Source organism: Podarcis raffonei, chromosome 13 (genome assembly GCF_027172205.1).
Source record: "Podarcis raffonei isolate rPodRaf1 chromosome 13, rPodRaf1.pri, whole genome shotgun sequence".
NCBI classification, from domain to species: domain Eukaryota; kingdom Metazoa; phylum Chordata; class Lepidosauria; order Squamata; family Lacertidae; genus Podarcis; species Podarcis raffonei.
Window position 1 is genome coordinate 55,093,676 of NC_070614.1, and position 20,255 is coordinate 55,113,930.

General features: G+C 52.2%; 1 protein-coding gene across 1 annotated transcript; it reads left to right on the forward strand.

Moving 5' to 3' along the window:
* The first annotated feature begins 1,424 nt into the window (after positions 1-1,424).
* On the forward strand, positions 1,425-19,700 carry LOC128400721 (calpain-5-like). Its single transcript, XM_053363165.1, has 12 exons — positions 1,425-1,655; positions 3,197-3,328; positions 4,046-4,254; positions 6,406-6,598; positions 7,839-8,035; positions 8,924-9,001; positions 9,806-9,989; positions 10,885-11,010; positions 12,454-12,650; positions 17,380-17,501; positions 18,006-18,142; positions 19,053-19,700. The coding sequence occupies exons 1-12, from the start codon at positions 1,491-1,493 to the stop codon at positions 19,230-19,232; spliced, it is 1,920 nt and encodes a 639-aa protein (XP_053219140.1). The 5' UTR covers positions 1,425-1,490; the 3' UTR covers positions 19,233-19,700.
* The last annotated feature ends 555 nt before the right edge of the window (positions 19,701-20,255 follow it).

A 20,255-nucleotide genomic window follows, 5' to 3' on the forward strand; every position in this document is an offset into this window, starting at 1 on the left:
CGGTAAACCTTGTCCTATTACATTACAGCACTTACTGTAATATAATTTCCAACGTGTATACAAAAATTATATACAAATTTTACGTACCTAGAAAGAAAATGAAAAACAAAAAAAGAAAGAGAAAAAACAAAAACCAATCCCCCCCCAAATCATATACATACCAACACACTAGACTGTCTTTCCCATTGTATATTCCTTTTTTGCAAATGAATGTACGATACAATACGATATCTTTATTGTCATTCTCCCATACAGAACAATGAAACTGAAAAATCAAAACCCCCTAAAAACTCTGAAACCCCATTTTAAAATACAATATACTCCTATAGAGACTCCTTATACTCAGTGGCGTAGCGTGGGTTGTCAGCACCCGGGGCAAGGCAAGTAATTTGCGCCCCCTAACCCGTGGATTTTAGCACTCGAGTGTGAGCGCGCCCCCCCCCCCCCGATGTTGCGGCCGGTGCAGCCGGCCCCCCTGCACCCCCCCACGCTACGCCACTGGGGCTGGGGGCGAGCGAAGGAGCCAAGGACCCCCCCCAAAGGCTCAGCAGGAATTTATTAAATTTATTATTTGCGGAGCCCCCGCGGGCCGAGGCAGCCGAAGCCCCCTCCCCTCAGGCGCCTCCCCGCCCCCTCCTCTCCTTGGGCTGTAGGTGGAGCCCGCGCTCCGAGGCGCTCCAGATCCGGGCTTGGCGAGCGCCTCTCCGGGGGCTTCCAGCCACGCTCCGTCCTCGCCCCCCCCCCCCGCGGCTGAGACTTGCGCTGAGAGCCGGAGCCAGCGGCGCCCCCTTCCGCCGGCAGACCCTCGCCCGCCCACCGGTTTCCTCTCGGAGGGTTTTGGGGAGGGCAGGGCACGGCGAGGCCCCTCGGAGCTCTCCTCCCTTCCAGTCGGCAGAAGCAGCCGCCGCCTGTGGCTGGGCCGAGGGGATGGCGGCGGCGGGGTGCGGAGGCTGCCCGTGCCCGGCCAGGCGTCGGTGGCGGCGCTGCTGCAGCGGCTGGTCCTCCTGCGAGCAGTGAGTGGAGCGCAGCCGCTAGGGCGCAAGGCTGGCGGTGGCGGCGGGGAGCCCGGCGGAGGAAGGAACTTGTCCCTTCCCTCTGGACTCGCGCCCCCCCAGATGTTGCGCCCGGTGCGGCTGGCACCCCTGGCACTCCCCACGCTACGCCACTGCTTATACTGCATTTAAAACCAGAATTGTATTTGGGTAGAAACTGTTTCTCAGGCGTCTAGTCCTAAGAGAATGTACTCTTATTATTGTCTATTTCTTTACATATTATCTAATACATTCCTAGATCAATAGGTGCTCTTAGTCTTCTTTCTCAACTCAGTCTCACTCCAACGTCAATCAAATGCTAGCTATGCAAACCTGCCTCCTAACCTGTGTTTTTGTTCCATTTACCCCTTACCCCCATAATTCTGACCGGGGTCCCTCGTCCCTCCTCCAAAGGCTGCAGTCCCCTGCCCTATGTCCCCCCCATCTCTCTAGGTCGCCATGCCTTCCAGGCTGAAGTTCTTCCGGGGACAGCGCTACCAGCACCTGAAGAAGCGCTGCCTGCAGCAGCAGAGCCTCTTTGAGGACCCCGAGTTCCCGGCCACCAACGCCTCCCTCTTCTACTGCAGAGACCCTCTGCAGGGAGTCTCCTGGAAGCGCCCCGGGGTGAGCAGGAGACAGGGGTGCCTAGTGGTTAGAGTGCTGGAGAGGGCAGGGTTCACATTCCCCCACTCAGCCCCCGTGAAGCTCCCTTGAGGGCCAGTCCCTGCCTCGCTTCCCTCGCCGTGTTGTTGCAGGGATTATTGAGAAGTGGAGCCCCCCTTGAACTCTGTGGAATCAGGGAATTGCAGAGTCTCAAGGGACCCTCAGAGGCTCTCTAGTCCAACCCCGTGTGCAGTGCAGGAATCTTTTGCCCAACGTGTGGCTCGAACCCACAACCTTGAGATTTAAGAGTCTGCCAACTGAGTTATCCCTGTATTAGGAGGGAAACGTGGGGTGGGAATTAAATGAATACATAAATATGGGGTCTTGGGGTGAGATGGGGAATCTTACTGTACCCAAAGGACTTCAGCTCGGCAGACCCCCATAGACATGGGGTCCCCTCCAAGAGGAGGGTGTGTCCTTGACCCCAAAGGGGTGGGTGGGAGAGAGTGGGGGCCTGGGCAGGTGTGGGGGACTCCCTGGTCCTGAATGGGGCAACTGTGTCCCTGAAGAACCAGGTGCACAGCCTGGGAGTCATTTTGGACTCACTGCTGTCCATGGAGGCGCAGGTCAGTTCTGTGTCCAGGGCAGCTGTTTACCAGCTCCATCTGGTATGCAGGATGAGACCCTCCCTGCCCGCAGACTGTCTGGCCAGAGTGGTGCATGCTCTGGTTATCTCCCACCAGGACTACTGCAATGTGCTCTATGTGGGGCTACCTTTGAAGGTGACCCGGAAACTGCAATTAATCCAGAATGTGGCAGCTAGACTGGTGACTGGGAGTGGCTGCCGAGACCACATAACACCTTTACTGGCTCCCAGTATGTTTCCGAGCACAATTCAAAGTGTTGCTGCTGACCTTGAAAGCCCTAAACGGCCTCAGCCCAGTATACCTGAAGGAGCGTCTCCACCCCCATCGTTCTGCCCGGACACTGAGGTCCAGCCCTGAGGGCCTTCTGGCGGTTCCCTCACTGCGAGAAGCCAAGTTACAGGGAACCAGGCAGAGGGCCTTCTCGGTGGTGGCGCCCTCCCATCAGATGTCAAAGAGAACTACCAGACTTTTAGAAGACATCTGAAGGCAGCCCTGTTTAGGGAAGCTTTTAATGTTTGATGTATTACGGTATTTTAATATATTTTTAAAAAATATTTTAAATATTTTGTTGGAATCCGTCCAGAGTGGCTGGGTTATAAATAATTTATTATTATTATTATTATTATTATTATTATTATTATTATTATTATTATTATTTAAAGCAGGGAAGGCAGGAGCGTCATTTCCCACATTGCCAGGGTTGGACTAGATGCCTCTGGGTGCCTCTTCCAGCGCTATGATCCGTGCGATGCTGCTTCCGGCTTCTGCTGCTTCAGCCGCAGACCCGGCAGGGCTGTTTCTCAGGGGGAGGTGGGTGTTGAGAAGCCCCCTGGGTCTGCCAGGTCCTGCCCCATAATGGGGGGGGGGCGTTTGGAGTTCCAATGTCCAGAAAGCCTCTCTCCCTCCCTTGGCCAGGAGCTGTGCGCTGACCCCCGGCTCTTTGTGGACGGCATCAGCCCCAGGGACCTGCACCAGGGCAGCCTTGGGAACTGCTGGTTCGTGGCGGCCGCCTCCTGCCTGGCCAGCGAGCCCAGCATCTGGAAGAAGGTAGGGGCCCCTCCTTTGCCCACTCCCATCCCCCTTCTCTGCCCCCCCCTGCCCAAGCAGACACCAGCCTCTCTCTTGTTTGCAAGCGGAATCTAGCCGTAATGTGAACCGGGGCTGGTTGGTTCAGGCCAGGGTGCCTCTGGGCATGTGCAGAGTGCTCAAAAGAGAGATGCAGCCCTGTCCAGAGGGCTGCCCTCTGAGGGGTGTCCGGGTGCCAGGCCTGCTGCGCCCAAGCAGAATCCAGCCTTTCTCTTTTTTTGTTTTTAAAATTAATTAATTTAACATAATTATTACAATATATTGCAAATACATACATATATATTTCAGATAAGCACACATATATATATAAAAGAGAAGAAAAGAAAAAAGAAGAAAAAATAAAGAGAAAAAGTCTCTCTTTTTTAAAAACAAACAAACCCAGATCCTAGCCTTGATTCTGGCTTCTTTGAGTGCCTCTGAGCATGTGCAAAGTGGCAAGGATCCATTAAGGGTTCGGTCAGTCAGCCAGCTACAAATCCACCTAACAGCTGCCTCATCTTACCCACATTTTACCAGCTTCCTCGCGAGAAAATCCTTTCGACTTTGTCAAAAGCCTTCCTGAAATCAAGATAAACTATGTCCTCAGCGTTCCCCTGATCGACCAAGTTTGTGTCTCTGCCTTTTCCTTTGGCCTCCTCCTGCCAGAGTCCAAAGCCCTTCCTGCTTCTCTTCCCTCAGGTCATCCCCAACCCCCGGGAGCAGGATTGGGATCCTGGCCGGCCCCACGCCTACGGCGGCATCTTCCGCTTCCGCTTCTGGCGCTGGGGCAGCTGGACGGAGGTTGTGGTGGACGACCGGCTGCCCTGCCGCCAGGGACAGCTCCTCTTCTGCCGCTCGGCCGAGCCCCGCGAGTTCTGGAGCGCCCTCCTGGAGAAGGCCTACGCCAAGTGGGTGGGGCAAAATGGGTGGGGAATTGGGTGGGGGGTCTTCTCAAGGACGTAAGGAGAGACCTGCTCCTGGATCAGGCCGCCTGGTTCAGCTTCCTGGCCTCAAAATAGCGGAAGGACCCCAGGATCCTAGGGAGCGAGATATATTGGCAAAACCTATTGGTGTTTTGCAACTTTCCGACTCGTTGCAGGACCTCAGCCAGATCTAGCAGAGTCAACGCAGAATCCACGGAAGCAATTGGCGACTAAGCTGCAGACAGGATAGACGAAGCAGGAACTAGGAACTTGGAGTTAGGTGTTTATTATATACAGCGGACTATACAGGAACACCGGGACGCGGGTGGCGCTGTGGGTTAAACCACAGAGCCTAGTACTTGCCGATCAGAAGGTCACGGTTCGAATCCCCGCAATGACGGGGTGAGCTCCCGTTGCTCGGTCCCAGCTCCTGCCAACCTAGCAGTTCGAAAGCACGTCAAAGTGCAAGTAGATAAATAGGTACCGCTCCAGCGGGAAGGTAAACGGCGTTTCCGTGCGCTGCTCTGGTTCGCCAGAAGCGGCTTAGTCCTGCTGGCCACATGACCCAGAAGCTGTACGCCGGCTCCCTCGGCCAGTAAAGCGAGATGAGCGCCGCAACCCCAGAGTCGGCCACGACTAGACCTAACGGTCAGGGGTCCCTTTCCCTTGACCTATTTACAGGAACAGAACACGGACCTTTTGCTAGCTCTCTCTGACACAACTCACAACTCCTGCACTCACTGACACACTGAACCACTGAACCCTGAACTAACACATTCCTGTTAGTAGGCCATTAATTATCGCTCCCTTGAGAGAGCTTGACCAATCAGGGAGCTGTCTCCATGTCTCTGTTATCACCAGGCAGACTTACTCCTTCACATGACCTTCTGGCTGTCTGCCAAACCTTAATTGACTCTGTGTCAGTAGCTGCACGTACATAGTTTCCTAACAAGATAGACTGACTCTGCACCTGGAGGCTCCATGAGAACATCAGAAGAGCCCCCATTGGCTGCTGGATCCGGCCAATGGGGGCACATCTAGCCCTGTTCTCACAGTGGTCAAGTGGATGCCCCAGTGCGGAAGCCTGCGGTCAGGATTCGAACACAAGAGCGCTCCCCCGTCCCGCGATTTCCTGCAACTGTGATTCTGATGCTTTGACTGTGGACGCAGAGCAATAATCGATAGCTCTTTCCTCCTCCATGAATTTGTGTGATCCTTTTTTAAAGGCATCCAGGTTGGCTCCTGTAGCAGGGAGTTCCGCAGTCGCAACGCAGGAATCGCGGCTCAAGAACCCCTGATGGACAGCCGTCAGATGTCATGTGGCTCTTTTTATAATATTCCAGAGTACTTAAAAAAAAATCTAATCTAGAAAAACGAATGGGAGAAGGGGAAAAGTAAAAGGAAAGGAAACACAGAAAAATGAAATGGCTTCTGATTCTCCGCCCACCAGCTAAATATACTAATATATTTGCTCAGATTAATATCCAGCTATTCTATTTTCTATCAACCATTATGTTTTGCCAGATATTATTATTTATTATTATTTAATTTTATTTATACCCCGGCCAAGACCGGGCTCAGGGCAGCTAACACCAGCTATAAAAACACTTGATTAAAATGCAACTTAAAAACAAGATTAAAATACTACTTCAAATGCAGCCTCATTTCAGTGGAAGCCCAGATCGAAAACTGTCTGGGGGGAGAAAACGGCAAATCTTCATCAAGGCCAACTCTCCAGACTGGTTCTACGTGGGTCAGAAAAGACAGGGAAGTCCCCAAACAGGGGTTCCATCACAGAAGGAAAAGGAAGTTAATTTAAAGTCTGCTTTCAGTCTTAATAAATGTCAATAATGGGCTTTGCAAGTGTGGGGAGGGTGGCTGGGATGCATAGACCCTCCTCCTGGCAGACTCTCCATTGGGGCAGCTGGCTGGCTGTAATTCCCCCCCTTCAAGGGCTGTGTGGTCAAATGGTTAGAGCACCTGCTCTGAGGATGGGCCTTGTTCCTTTGTCCAAAAGACCGGTCATTGGGGAGTGACCTGCACACCCCAGCCCCATCTTCAGCATTGGGGGGTCCCCCTCCCCGCTGACCACTGGGCATTCCAGCCCACCCACCCTCTTTCCCCTCTCCTCCCCAGGCTGAATGGATGCTACGAGGCCCTGGAGGGCGGCAACACGGCCGAGGCGCTGGTGGACTTTTCGGGGGGCATTTCGGAGCCCCTGGCGCTGGACGAGGGGGGCTTCGGCACGGACCCCGAGAAGCGGAAGGAGCTCTTCCAGCAGCTGAAGAAAGCCCACGCCCGGGCGGCTCTCGTCAGCTGCTCCATCCGGGTAAGAAAAGAGGCCGAGGTGACGGAGAGGCAGCGCGGCGCAGTGGTTAGAGCGCTGAAAGAGACCAGCGTTCGAATAATCCCGGGGCCCGCTGGGTGTGACCCTGAAGGCCAGACTCTGACTCTTGGCTTGCAGGGCTGTTGTTGGGGACTGAATGAGGAAGGGGAGAGAGAGAGAGGGAAAGGGTTGGGATGCCAGTGCAATAAATAAATTAAATAAAGGTTAAACTGGCATTATAAGTAAATAGAGAAGCAGGGGAGAAGCTCAGCACGTGCTACTGCTGCAAAGGCTTTCAATAAATAAATAAGAAATCAGTAATAAACTGGGGGTGTCCGTGTGCTTCAGTTGTGGTCTGGTTGGCCTGCCCTGCAGGGCCAGCGTTCTTTGTGTTCCCCCCCAATTTTTATTACTACTTTTCAGATATATACATTTCACTGATTTTACAATCCTTTTGACATTTCAGAACTTGACTTCCTTCCCCCTCTTTCTGCGGTTCCTTAAATTTATTTTTAAACATCTTCTTCATATCCAAATTCGCTTAACTCGCTCGTTTATCTTCTTCCAATATTTACTCTTACGTAACTGCAGGTTATTACAATAATCCTGCCAGTGTTTTTTTACCTGCTTGCAATTTACCTGTAAATAATTCAATAAACCATTTCCACTCTTTTATAAAAAAGTTCATTATCTGGATTTCTTATTCTTCCGGTAAGTTTCGCCATTTCTGCGTATTCCATAAGTTTTTGTGTCCATTCTTCTTTTGCTGAGACTTCTCCTTTCCCTTTTTGGGCAAATAACATTCTTGCTGCTGTAGTTGCAGACATGAATAAGTTTCTGTACAATTTAGGTAGTTCTAACCCTATAATTCCCAAGAGAAAGGCTTTTGGGTTTTTTTTGTTTTTTAACAAATGTTACTTCAAACATCTTTTTCAATTCATTGTATATCGTTTCCCAGTAAGCTTTAACTTTACTGCAAGACCACCCCATACGATAGAAAGTAACATTCTTGCCTCTGTAGCTGCAGACATGAATTAAGTTTCTGTACAATTTAGCTAGTTCTGTCCCTATAATTCCCAAGAGAAAGGCTTTGTTTTCTTTACAAATGTTATTTTAAACATCTTTTTCGTTTCATTGTATATCGTTTCCCAGGAAGCCTTAACCTTCCTGCAAGACCACCACATGGCGTTCTTTGTCTTGCATGGCCAATCTCTGAATCTGTGTGTGTTGTGTCCCCCCACAGTCCCTCCCTGGCGAGGGGCCAGAGGCCGAGCTGCCCTGTGGCCTGGTCCGGGGCCACGCCTACGGGGTCACGGCGGTCAGGACTGTCCACCTGCGTCGGAGGAACCTCCTGGAGCTCTTCAAGGTCAAGAAGCTGCAGCTGATTCGCATGCGGAACCCCTGGGGGACGGTGGAATGGAACGGGGCCTGGAGCGACAAGTAAGGGGGCGCGCGGGAAGGCTGCCTTTGGGGTGGGCGGAAGGGGGCCGGGGGGGGAGAAGTCAGCCCCCTTAGTCGCAGAATAATGGGCCTGTAGAGATAAGAGGGGGCACCAGCGGTCATCTAGTCCAACCCCCACAATGCAAGAATCTAGGGGGAGCAGCCAGCCCCCTTAGTCGCAGAATAATGGGCCTGTAGAGATAGGAGGGGGCACCAGCGGTCATCTAGTCCAACCCCCACAATGCAAGAATCTAGGGGGAGCAGCCAGCCCCCTTAGTCGCAGAATAATGGGCCTGTAGAGATAAGAGGGGGCACCAGCGGTCATCTAGTCCAACCCCCACAATGCAAGAATCTAGGGGGAGCAGCCAGCCCCCTTAGTCGTAGAATAATGTGCCTGTAGAGATAGGAGGGGGCATCAGTGGTCATCTACTCCAACCCCTCAATGCAGGAGTCAAGGGGAGAAGTCAGCCCCCTTAGTTGCAGAATTATGGATCTGTGGAGGTAGGGTGACCCCAGTGGTCATCTAGTCCAACCCCACAATGCAATAATTGGGGGGGGGAGCAGCCAGCCCCCTTAGTCACAGAATTATGGACCTGTAGAGATAGGAGGGCGCATCAGCGGTCATCTAGTCCAACCCCCACAAAGCAAGAATCGCAGTTGAATAATCCCTAAAGAGATGGTCACCTGATCTCTGCTTAAAAACCTCCAACAAATCCTAGAATGTAGAGTGGGAAGGGGAACCCAAAGGTCATCCAGCCCAACCCCCTGCAATGCAATGTGGTGGGGTCCTCCTGGAGGGGAAAGGAGACCGGGTGGGCTCTGGGGGGCTGTTAGAGAAGGTCCTGCTCAAGGGGCAGAGGGTCTCACTTCAACCCCCCCCCCTCACAGGTCCCCAGAATGGCAGAAGGTGAGCCAGAGAAACCGGAAGCAAATGGGGGTGACTGTCCGGGACGATGGCGAATTCTGGTAAGTTTGGGGGTTTTTTGGGGGGGTCTCCATTGGTCTCTCTGTGATTGTGGTGGCCCTTGGGGTCAGATCCTGCAAGGCTCCATTTCAGGGTCTCTAGGACAGGCAATGGCAAACTCTGGCCCTCCAGATGTTTGGGACTACAACTCCCATCATCCCTGGCCACTGTTCCTGTTAGCTAGGGATGATGGGAATTGTAGTCCCAAACATCTGGAGGGCCGGAGTTTGCCTATGCCTGTGGAAAGACCCCAAGGCAGGCTGGCCCCTCTTTCCCTCTCCATGGGGCAGCCCCTGCAGCCCCACTCCCAGCCTGCCAAGACCAGACTCTGACAGCTGATGGATGGATGGATTGATTGATTGATTGATTGACTGACTGACGGATAGTATTTCTGTTCCGGTTCAAATGAGCCCCAGAGCAGCTCACAAGCAACAAATAACCACACAACGTCAGTAATTGCAACCGATAAAACACTATATTAGCAAACCAGCAAACTAAAAAATAGCTGGACATCACAATTGGAGCATGACACACCATCTGATTAGCAAACCAATAAGGCGTTTTAATCTCTGAAGCAATATTCAATAAATTGCAACTAAAAAATAAGCTGCAAAGTCTACACACCCCAATGTTTCATAATCTTTCGCTCTCTTTGGTTCATTGAGAGAGTGTGTCTAAGGAGCTCCAGGCGGCTCGAGTAAGTGAGCCAAGCCACACACATGTACAGGAAGGTTGAAGGAGAATATTTCTGACCTCAACAGTCCCAGCCTGACTCTTCTTCCCCGTCTCCCTGACTTTCCCGGCAGGATGAGCTTTGAGGACTTCTGCGCCCATTTCACAGACGTCGTCATCTGCCGCCGCATGAACACAGCGAGGCTGAGCTGCCGGAGGAGCTGGGTGGAGGGTCTGCAGTTTGGGGAGTGGGATCCCCAGAAGAGGCGGGCAGGGGGCTGCCTCAACCACCGGGACACCTTCCTGGAGAACCCCCAGGTGATTGGGGGAAAGCGATGGACGTTCTGGGACCCCATATTTCGAAAACCTCATCAGTTTCGTTTGTTTGCAAGCTGAGAATAAGGGCGGCAGGCTGAGTTCTCTTTTTGAGCGTTTTATTTCTTTTGCTTTAAATGCCCTTGCTTTTCCATTTTTGCTGCGATTCCTGCATTGCAAGGCGGGTTGGATTAGATGACCACTGGGAGTCGCTCCCAATTCTGCAGTTCGATTATGTAAATTTATTGATTTATTAAATTTGTATACTGCCGTCCATCCATAGATCTCAGGGAGGTGCACAGCATAAAAACGCAAGATAAAAACACAAAATACCATATTGGTCCGAATATAAGCCGCTCCCTTAAAATTCCGCAGGCACTCACACCTGTTCCGTTTTACCGTCTGTCTGTTTCAGCAGTGATATCATAAAAGCCCATTTTTGTAAGGTCGTGAATTTAAGGCACACTTTAACTTTTCACGGTCGGAATTTGGGGGAAAAAAGGTGAGGCTTATAGTCAGGCCTATACAGTCATACCTCTTCTTGCGAATGCTTCATGTTGTGTTTTTTTCGGGTTAAGAACGCGGCAAACCCGGAAGTGTTTATTTCAGTGTTTCGCCACATGCACAGAAGCGTTCTGCATGGTTCGCGTATGTGCAGAAGTGCTCTATTGCGCTTTGCACATGCGCAAAAGTGCCGCTCTGGTTACGGACTTTACAGGGTGCGAAAGGCACCCCGGAACGGATCGTGTCTGCAACCAGAGGTACCACTGTATGGTACATAATAAAAATAAGAACAAGAACAAATATATGTGTGTGTGTGTGTGTGTGTGTGTGTGTGTATGTATACCATATAAGCAGTCAAAACAATAGGCTGACGTCTTCTCTCTTCTCCCCCCAGTTCTTCTTCGACGTGTCTGGGGTTCGAGACTCGGTCCTGATCTCACTGCAGCAGGAAGACACCCGTCAGCTCCGGGGGTCCGGCTCTGGGGGGCACAACCTCCCCATTGGCTTTGAGCTCTTCAGCGTGAGTCCAAGCACCTTATTCTGCGGGGGGGGGGGCGGCTTGGGAGGTGCAGGAAGCTCTGGGTGCGGGGGAGAGTAGGGCAGGTCATAAAAAACTCTTTTTTTGAAAATGCCTTCTCCAAAGGTCTTATCTTGCTACACTAGGGATTATATAGCTATATCTGAAATTTCAAGTGTATCAGTTACCGTATTTTTCGCTCCATAAGACACACTTTTTTCCTCCTAAAAAGCAAGGGGAAATGTCTGTGCGTCTTATGGAGTGAATGTGTGGTCCCTGGAGCCGAATTGCCCAGGGGCAAAAAGCAGATCATGCTCTTTTTAAAAAAAGAGGGAAGTGGGTGTTGAAAGGAAGCAGCTGATCGGCAAGCTATCGGGAGAGAGATAAGGGAGGGGAGGCTAGAGATAAAGGAGGCTGCCTGGGAGGGGGAGGTAAAGACAGCAAACTTGAAAGGAGAGGGGACAGGAAGACTAAAACAAGCAATGAGGAGAGAAATTAGAAGAAAAGGAGGAGCAAAAAACTGCTCCAGCTAAGGAAAAGACACGAAGGCAAACAAGAGGGAAGGGAGTGTTGAAAGGAAGCAGCTGATCGGCAAGCAATTGGGAGGGAGATAAGGGACGCGGAGGCTGCCTGGGAGGAGGGAGGTAAAAGGCCATGGATCCTCAGGACTTTTGCATTGGGTCACCCCAAATTCACCATCAGATCACATAGCATGTCCATGGCTGCAGCCTGCACCAAAAAAATCATGCATCCACTGTTTCGTGGGGCCGCAATGGCGCAAAAATGTGGTTACAAAGCACAGATCCACATGGATCCTCAGGGTTTTTGCATTGGGCTACCCCAAATTCAACATCAGATCACATGTCTGTGGCCACAGCATGAACCACAAAAATCATACATCCACTGTTTCGTTCAGAATATTTTTTTTCTTGTTTTCCTCCTCTAAAAACTGGGTGTGTCTTATGGTCAGGTGCGTCTCATGGAGCAAAAAATACGGCAATATTTTGACCCTGCTCTGCTGAATTGAAATTTCAGCCTTCATGACTTGGGAAAACAGCCAAGTAAAGAGCTATTTTCATAGAGGAGGGTCAAGATATTAACTGATATGCATGAAATTTCAGAAATAGCTACACAATCCCTAGTGTGGTAAGATAAGACCTTTGGAGAAGAAATTTTCAAAACAAAGCTTTTAATGAACGGCCCTAGGGGGGAGGCCTTGCCTGACCTGGCAGGGGAGGGGCTGAGGAGGGGGGCATTGGCGCTGCAATTTGAACGGCAGAGTTGGAAGGGACCCCCGGTACTCATCTACCCCAACGGAGGCCTTTGAGCAGAGGCCGGCTGGTCACCCCCCGGGGGATTCTCGAGCGGCGATTCCTGCCCTGCTGGGGTTGGGCTGGATGACCTCTGGGGGCCCCTCCCCGTCCCATGTAATTCCCTTCCTCACAGGTGGAGCAGAACCGGACTTGGCGCCTGCACCGCATCCCGCCCCGAACGGCCGGCTCCACCTACATCAACTCCCGCAGCGTCTTGCTTCGGGCGGAGGTGCCCGGGGGCCGCTACGCCCTCCTGCCCACGACCTTCGACCCCGGCCAAAGCAGCGCCTTCCTCCTGCGCATCTACAGCGAGCGCCCGGCCAGGCTGCGGTGAGCGGGGCCCCTCGAACCCCCGTCTCCCTCCCTCTGAGCATCTGCAGAGTGCATTCGCCTCACCTGACGGGTCTCTTTGCAGCAGCCCCTTTCAGCTTGGCAACTTGCGATTTCACGATGGTGACAAGTGTTCCTCTGGGCATGGGCAGAGTGCCTTTCCCTCTCGACAGATGGAGCTGGTTGTGGGATAACATAAAGACAGAGGCTGGTGGGGCTTCTCTCCTTGGCTGTGTATTTAATTTGAAAGCACCCCCCCAAAAAAAAGTTCCTGGGAGCTCACGTGCCCCTCACAGAGCTCTGGTTCCTGGTGTTGTTGGCAAAATGCAGTTCACAGGGGAGTTTAGCGGGTGGGTGGGCTTTGGACGAAGGGGCCCTAAGCAGGGATGGCAGGGGGGTAGACTGGATGACCCCTGGGAGTCCCGTAATAATAATAATAATAATAATAATAATAATAATAATAATATTATAATAGTTTTATTTATACCCCGCCCTCCACAGCGGCTAACTCCAATAAAATTTCAGTAAAAACATAATAAGAAAAAAAAAGAATTATTTTTTTATAATACAGGTTAAAATGCAATTTAAAATGCAGCCTCGTTTTAAAAGTCAAAACCATAAGGTGAAGGAAACATAAGGGTCAGACCGAGTCCAAACCAAAGGCCAGGCGGAACAGCTCTGTCTTGCAGGCCCTTGCGGAAAGATGTCAAGTCCCGCAGGGCCCTGGTCTCTTGTGACAGAGCGTTCCACCAAGTCGGGGCCAGGGCTGAAAAGGCCCTGGCCCTAGTTGAGACCAATCTAACCTCCTTGCAACTCGGGACCTCCAAGGTGTTGTCATTTGTGGACCTTAAGGTCCTCCATGGGGCAGACCAGGAGAGGAGTGTAGGGGTCAATGACGTCCAGGGGTCCGGCACACTTCTCTTGCGCAGCTCTGGTCTTCCCCCCTGGGACCTTTGACTCAGCAGAGCGTAAAACACAGCGGAAGCAGAAGCAGGAACGTTCTGTCGTGTGGTAATAACTCAGGCTGAAACGCAGCAGTCTCCTTATCTTAAAGTCTTTATTCCTTAGCAAAACACAACAGCTATAAATCTCCTGGCGATAGTTCGCCCATGTTGCTCCCTTCTCCACGGAGCTAACACGCACACTGTGTGTGTCTTTCTCTCTCTCTCTCAGAGATACTGACCACTCCCACTTCCGTGTTCTAAACACACCCTCAGAATGTGAGGCGTCATCACTCAGAACTCTTAACCCTGTAAGTTCTGAGCCTCTCCTAACACCCCCTCTCGAATCACGTTCTGAGAGGACTTCTGAGTGTTCAACACCTTCCCCATTGCCTTCCGCCCCTTCCTGGCATCGTTGTTGGGCACCTGTTGAACCTCACAAACCTCAGGTTCGCACTGTGCGAAACCAACCCACGCATTTGTGACCTGAAACCTCTCAGGTGGAATTCCCTTTGTAGCCCGCGATGACCGCCTGGGCACAAACTGGGGTGCTCCTTTTGACCCACTGGGGCCAGCATGTGCGTCTTCCTCATCAGAAGACTCCCCCTCTGACTTGACACGTCTGTGAGCTTTCTCCATTATGCGCACAGGAGATGAGGGCTCACTCTTGGACACTCCCTTAACAACCTGTGAAGACGCCCTACTCTGTTCAGGGACCTGGTCTCCACCAGCAGGTTCAGGCTCTGGCTCTCCTTCCTCCTCAGAGTCAGACAGACAATCTGAGTGAACGTCAGAGCGCGCTTTGCGCCTTGCCCAACCATCCTGCTCAAAGAACTCAGCCTGTTTACTGACCAGAAGCTTGGTCTGATCACCTTCTGGGTATGCGAATCTCCACCCTTTTGTCGCAGGCTCATATCCACAGAAGATCATTTCCTGGTACCTTGGGCCACCCTCCTGCTGCAGAAACTTTGGTACAGGCACCATGGCTCTGCTACCAAAAGTGCGAAAGAAATGCACAAGCGGCTTCTGCTGATGAAGCAGGAAATACGGGGTGTCACCTACCTCTGCATTGTAGCACCTGTTCATCGTGAAATTGGCCGTCTTTACCGCCTCCCCCCAAAAACTTTGAGGCAAACCAGAGTCATCCAGTAGGATCTCGGATGCTCGAACCAGAGCTTTACTCCTAAGCTCTGCCACGCCACTGTCCTGAGGAGAAGTCACCTTGTGACGTATCCCCCTCTGGCGAAAGAAACCCTTTAGAGCAGACCCAGTGACCTCTGAACCTCGGTCACATTTGAACCCTTGCACCTTGGTGGAGAACCTTAGTTCCACCTCAGCAACCCAATCTTTGATAAGTTGCGTTGCCTCCTCCTTCGTTTTCAGCGTGAACGCCCATGCGTTCTGCGTATAATCATCTGTCAAAATCAGCAGATGCCTGGCTTTGCCCAGACTTGGCTGAGGCATAGGCCCAAACAGGTCTGCGTGCACAAGCTCAAAAGGCTTTGTGGTTACCCTCTCCACTCTGGGATAACTGCATCCCTTGCTCTTGGCTTTTCTACAAGCCCTGCAATCTAGGGTTGCACCACATTCTCTTACCTTGCACCCTTTGGTGCATTCTGATAACATCTGCAAGTCTTCACAAGACCCATGTGCAATCCTCTTGTGCCACACGCATGCACATGAAACATGAGTGTTCCCCACTCCCTTTTCCTCCAGTGGAGTTTCCAGAACAAAGAGGTTGTTCTGATTTTTCTCAACATGTGCCAGTTGCTTCCCCCCTCTGGAAATCGTACAGACATTGTTTTCAAAACTCACAGAATATCCCTCCTGTAAAAGACACGGTACAGACAGCAGGCAATGTTTTATCTCAGGGAGAACATAAACCTTCAATTCAGCCTGTAAAAAAGAGACAAACATGTTAGCAACATGGGTTATACGTCCCTGTGAACCTGTAGCAAATTTAACTGTTTTCTCAGTTGAAACAGCCTTGCAGTTCCACATTTGTCCATCAGGTGGCGCTGTTACCAAATGGGCATTCGCAGCCGAGTCAACAACCCAACGTAGGACTCTCCCCCCTCCGGAGTTGTCCTTCTTTGTTGCCTTAGCAACTGACTTCCTGCTGCCCCCGACCTTGGGGCTCTCGCTGCAGGTGGTGTTCTCCAAAATAGCCATCGAAGCAGTCAGCTGATAAGCTTTCTCACGCCTGCTCCCTCTGTTGCCATGGAAACCCGGCTGGTTCCCATGGGAAGCGACCTTGGAAACGTCCTGCCCTGGCTCCCTTGCTCTCTGTGGGCAGCTGCGACACAGATGGTCAGCCGAGGCACAAACAAAACATCGCCTAGTGGAAAACTTTGCAAACTTGCCTTTGGTCTTCTCTGCCCCCCCCAACCTTTCCAGCAGCACTCCTTGAGGCTTGCCTGCTGCTTTTGGGGAAATGGCTTTTGGCTTCTGCTGTGGTTTCTCTGCAAACCCCCTCCAGCTCCTGCCAAACAGCCTGGGCACTCTCAAGACCCTTGGAATGGCCTGCAACCCCACTCTCAGGTGCAAAGCTCTTCTCTTCTCTCAGCTGTTCTCCAGCACGCAGCTCACGTATTGGGGCATTCTGGCAGCCCTCCAACACAGTCCCAGCCCCCTCTGGACCTCCTGGGCGTCCACCAGCCCCTCCTGGGCATGGTGCTTCCTCAGAGCAATTCTCAGCCCCCTCTGGCCTGGCTCCCACTGTCTTCTTCAGTGCCTGCCTTCTCCCGGCCCAGGGCTTGCTCCCGTCCACCTTATCAAAAGGGATTGACAACTTCTGGCTGTCTGCCATCTCTCCCCGGGGGCCCAGCTTACTTACGAGTACCTCCCGGTCCGGCAGATCTCAGCTCCTCCCAGCAAACTCCTGGCTGGCTCCAGCTACTCCTTAGCTGGCCTTTGGCTGCTCCTCAGCCTCTTTGCCTGCAGTCTCCCTTTCCCAGCGTCTCATCGGCTGGCCTCTGGCTGCAGCCTCCTCACACGCACGAACGTTTCTTATCTTTATTGCTGACCTCCATAACCTGTAGGGGGTCAATGACGTCCAGGGGTCCGGCACACTTCTCTTGCGCAGCTCTGGTCTTCCCCCCTGGGACCTTTGACTCAGCAGAGCGTAAAACACAGCGGAAGCAGAAGCAGAAACGTTCTTCGTGTGAAGGCAATAACTCAGGCTGAAACGCAGCAGTCTCCTTATCTTAAAGTCTTTATTCCTTAGCAAAACACAACAGCTATAAATCTCCTGGCGACAGAGCGGACATGTCGCTTGCTCTCTCAACGGAGGTAACACGCACACTGAAAGAACACAGTAAACCACTCCCTTCAGTGTTCTAAGCCCGCCCTCAGAATGTGAGGCGTCATCACTCAGAACTCTTAACCCTGTAAGTTCTGAGCCTCTCCTAACAAGGAGGTCCTGTAGGTACGTGGGTCCTAGGCCGCATAGGGCTTTAAAGGTTAAAACCAGCACCTTAAACCTGACCCTGTACTCCACCGGGAGCCAGTGCAGCTGGAAAAGCACTGGGTGAATGTGATCTCGCAGCAAGGGCCCTGTGCGGAGTCTCACTGCAGCATTCTGCACCCGCTGGAGTTTCTGAGTCAGCTTCAAGGGCAGCCCCGTGTAGAGCAAATTATGGTAGTCAAGCCTGGAGGTGACCATTGCATGAATCACTGTGGCCAGGTCAGGGTGAGAAAGGTAAGGGATCTATGTTCCTGTAAGGCTATTCCCCCCCCCATATTACAATAAAAATACACTTCTTTCCCTCCCTCTCTGCGCCCCCCAGGGCCATCAACCGCAATGACCCCCCACCTCCGCGCTGCAGCTGCTGCTCCGGATCCCACCAGCTCATCACCTCCGTCTGGGTCCATCGGGCCGTGGGGCTGGCGCTCCCCAACTCCAGCAAAGGTGAGCTTGCGATGACTCCTGCGTTGCAGCGGGTTGTTCTAGATGACCTCTGGGGGTCCCTCCCAACTGTACGGTTCTGTGATTCCAAAGAAAGGCACTCCTCTCTCCCAAATGCCACCCCTTTTGGGAGCCTTGACCAGAATTGCAGAATGGTGGAGTTGGAGGGGGGACCCTGAGGGTCATCCAGCCCAACCCGCTGTGATGCAGGAACGGCAGATTGTTTTGTGGATCTCGCTGCCACAAGGCGGGTGTTGAGGGCATGCCCTAGATGGCTTGCCAAAAGGAACGGGGCGAATTCAAGGGGGAGGCGGCAGGAGAGGCCTGCCAGCAGCTGTGAGCTGTGTTGCAGAGCCTCCACATTCAGGGATAGTCTACCTGTGTCCGGGGGGGGGGTTGCTGGTGAGGGAGGGGCTCTTGAGGAAGGCCTAGGCCCTGGGCGAGGGGTCCCACAAGAGGCCTGGGGGCAAATGACCGGGGTGTGTCCCCCTCCCTCTCTCTCTCCAGCCCCAGATGTCTACGTCAAGGTCTGCTCCGAAGGGCAGGCGGTGCGGTCCTGCCTCCACAAGGCCGCCTCCAGCCCAGACTTCAACTTCAAGGCCGTCTTCTGCCGCCGGCGCCCGCAGAAGCCCATCCGCATAGAGGTGGGTGGAATTGGGGGGGGGCACACAGGCAGCAACATGATCTCCCACCTGTTACGTTCTGAAGGCAAAGGAAGGATTGGACCCGGGTTAATACAATACACACGAGGCTTGGCCAGCAAGACTCTGGGAGGCAGTGCGAATAATAATCTGCCACACCCTGACCCAGCTCCCTTTTATTAACAAAAGAACTTTTAACACAGCGCTTGTAAGAACCAGTCAGGTGTCCTCTGAGCATAAAAAAAAAAACCTACCAAGTTAAAACTACAAAGAACTAATTTGAGCATGCATACATTTTGGGTAAATAAAACAGGAATCAAGGAGGAATGCATTTAGCAAACCCCAGAGGTCATAGGTACAGCTAAAGGGACCCCTGACCATTAGGTCCAGTCGTGGCCGACTCTGGGTTTGCGATGCTCATCTCGCTTTACTGGCTGAGGGAGCCAGCATACAGCTTCCGGGTCATGTGGCCAGCAGGACTAAGCCGCTTCTGGCAAACCAGAGCAGCACACAGAAACGCCGTTTACCTTCCCGCTGGAGCGGTACCTATTTATCTACTTGCACTTTGACGTGCTTTCGAACTGCTAGGTTGGCAGGAGCTGGGACCGAGCAACGGGAGCTCACCCCGTCGTGGGGATTCGAACCGCTGACCTTCTGATCGGCAAGTCCTAGGCTCTGTGGTTTAACCCACAGCGCCACCCGCATCCCTCCCATAGGTCATAAACAGGCAGTAAACAGGAAAGGAAGGATGGCGAGGAAAGATAGTATTTACCAAGCCAGAGGGTTACGTAAGTGGAGGTACTACTGTAGTTTTATTTCAATTCACAACACACCGTAAATTACAAATCTGTTTTGCATCACCCTTCCCAATCTACCATCTCACATTCCTCTCCTTTTGTTCCCCGCTCCACAGGTGTGGGCCAGGCGGTTTCTGCGCAGCACCCGGCTGGGGTACGTCAAAGTCTTGGCCGCGGAGACCCCCCCGGATGCCGGCAGTGGGCAGGTGCTGCGGCTGCAAGGGGGACCCCCTGCCTGTCCCCCAGGCTCCATCCTCGTGGAGACCTCCACCAGCTCCGACCTCCTGGCTCTGTGAGCTCGGCCGAGGAGCCCTTTGTGGACGCCAGGGAGTGCACTGGGTGCCCGCCTATGGGTGGGCGTGTTAGGATATAGTTCCATTCCACCTTAAAAGGGTACAGACATGATATTCGTGTATCACATGCCTGTTTACGTCCAGCACAGTCTGCTGGGAACTTCCGTTGTGTATTACTTTTGCTATACTGCTCTTTTGCCGGAGACGAAGGGATGCAGACATGTTTTCCTTTGTTCCTGAACTATGCTGAATAAATGCTGTAAATAATGCTTACATCTGCCTCTGTCCGCCTCATCCGCTGTGTGATGGTTTACACACTCTGCTGACAGAGTGTGCACAAGTCTCTAAGCGTATCTGAGGCTCGTGTCGCTGGCTGACTCATGCTGTTTCACGGGAGACCGCTGATCGTCCGGAGCAAGCTGGGGGCCTGCCTGATGCCCCCGTCTCCCCGGCAGTATCCCAACAACATGGTTTCGGCGCTTACAGGAGAGTAAGACTGCTGATGGCTGCAATCCGATCCCGGCAGTGACAGGGGCATGTGAAGCGAGGCTTTTCTGTGCCGTGGCAGAGACCTGTAGGCACACACGCAAGGACTGCTGTCCTGCTCAAGAAGAAGCTGTGCTGCTTGTTGTCATTGATTTCTGTTGCGTTCCCAAAGCAAGGAAGGATTGGACCCTGATTAATAGAATACACACGAGGCTTGACCAGCAAGACTCTGGGAGGAGTGCATAATAATAATTCCTTCTCTACCCCTTGGCCCAGGTCGTTTTATTCACAAAAGAATTTTTTACACAGTGTCCGTAAGAACCAATCAGATTTCCTCTGAGCATTTCAGAAAACCCCTCGTAGGACAAAGTCAGATGAGAAGAAATCCTGTTAACTACAAAGAAACGATTTCCTACTTGAGCATGCATAGTAGTTCAGAGTAAATAAAATAGAAAGCAAGGAGGAATGCTTTTAGGAAACCCCAGAGGTCATAAACAGGCAAGGAAAGAGTATTTACCATTTCCTTGTGAACTCTCTTCC

Excerpts from the sequence above, each read along its gene's own strand:
- LOC128400721 (XM_053363165.1), top strand. The coding sequence starts at position 1,491 with ATGCCTTCCAGGCTGAAGTTCTTCCGGGGACAGCGCTACCAGCACCTG. Across the intron at positions 6,599-7,838 it reads TCGTCAGCTGCTCCATCCGG|TCCCTCCCTGGCGAGGGGCC; the intron begins GTAAGAAAAGAG and ends GTCCCCCCACAG. Across the intron at positions 8,036-8,923 it reads AACGGGGCCTGGAGCGACAA|GTCCCCAGAATGGCAGAAGG; the intron begins GTAAGGGGGCGC and ends CCCCCCTCACAG.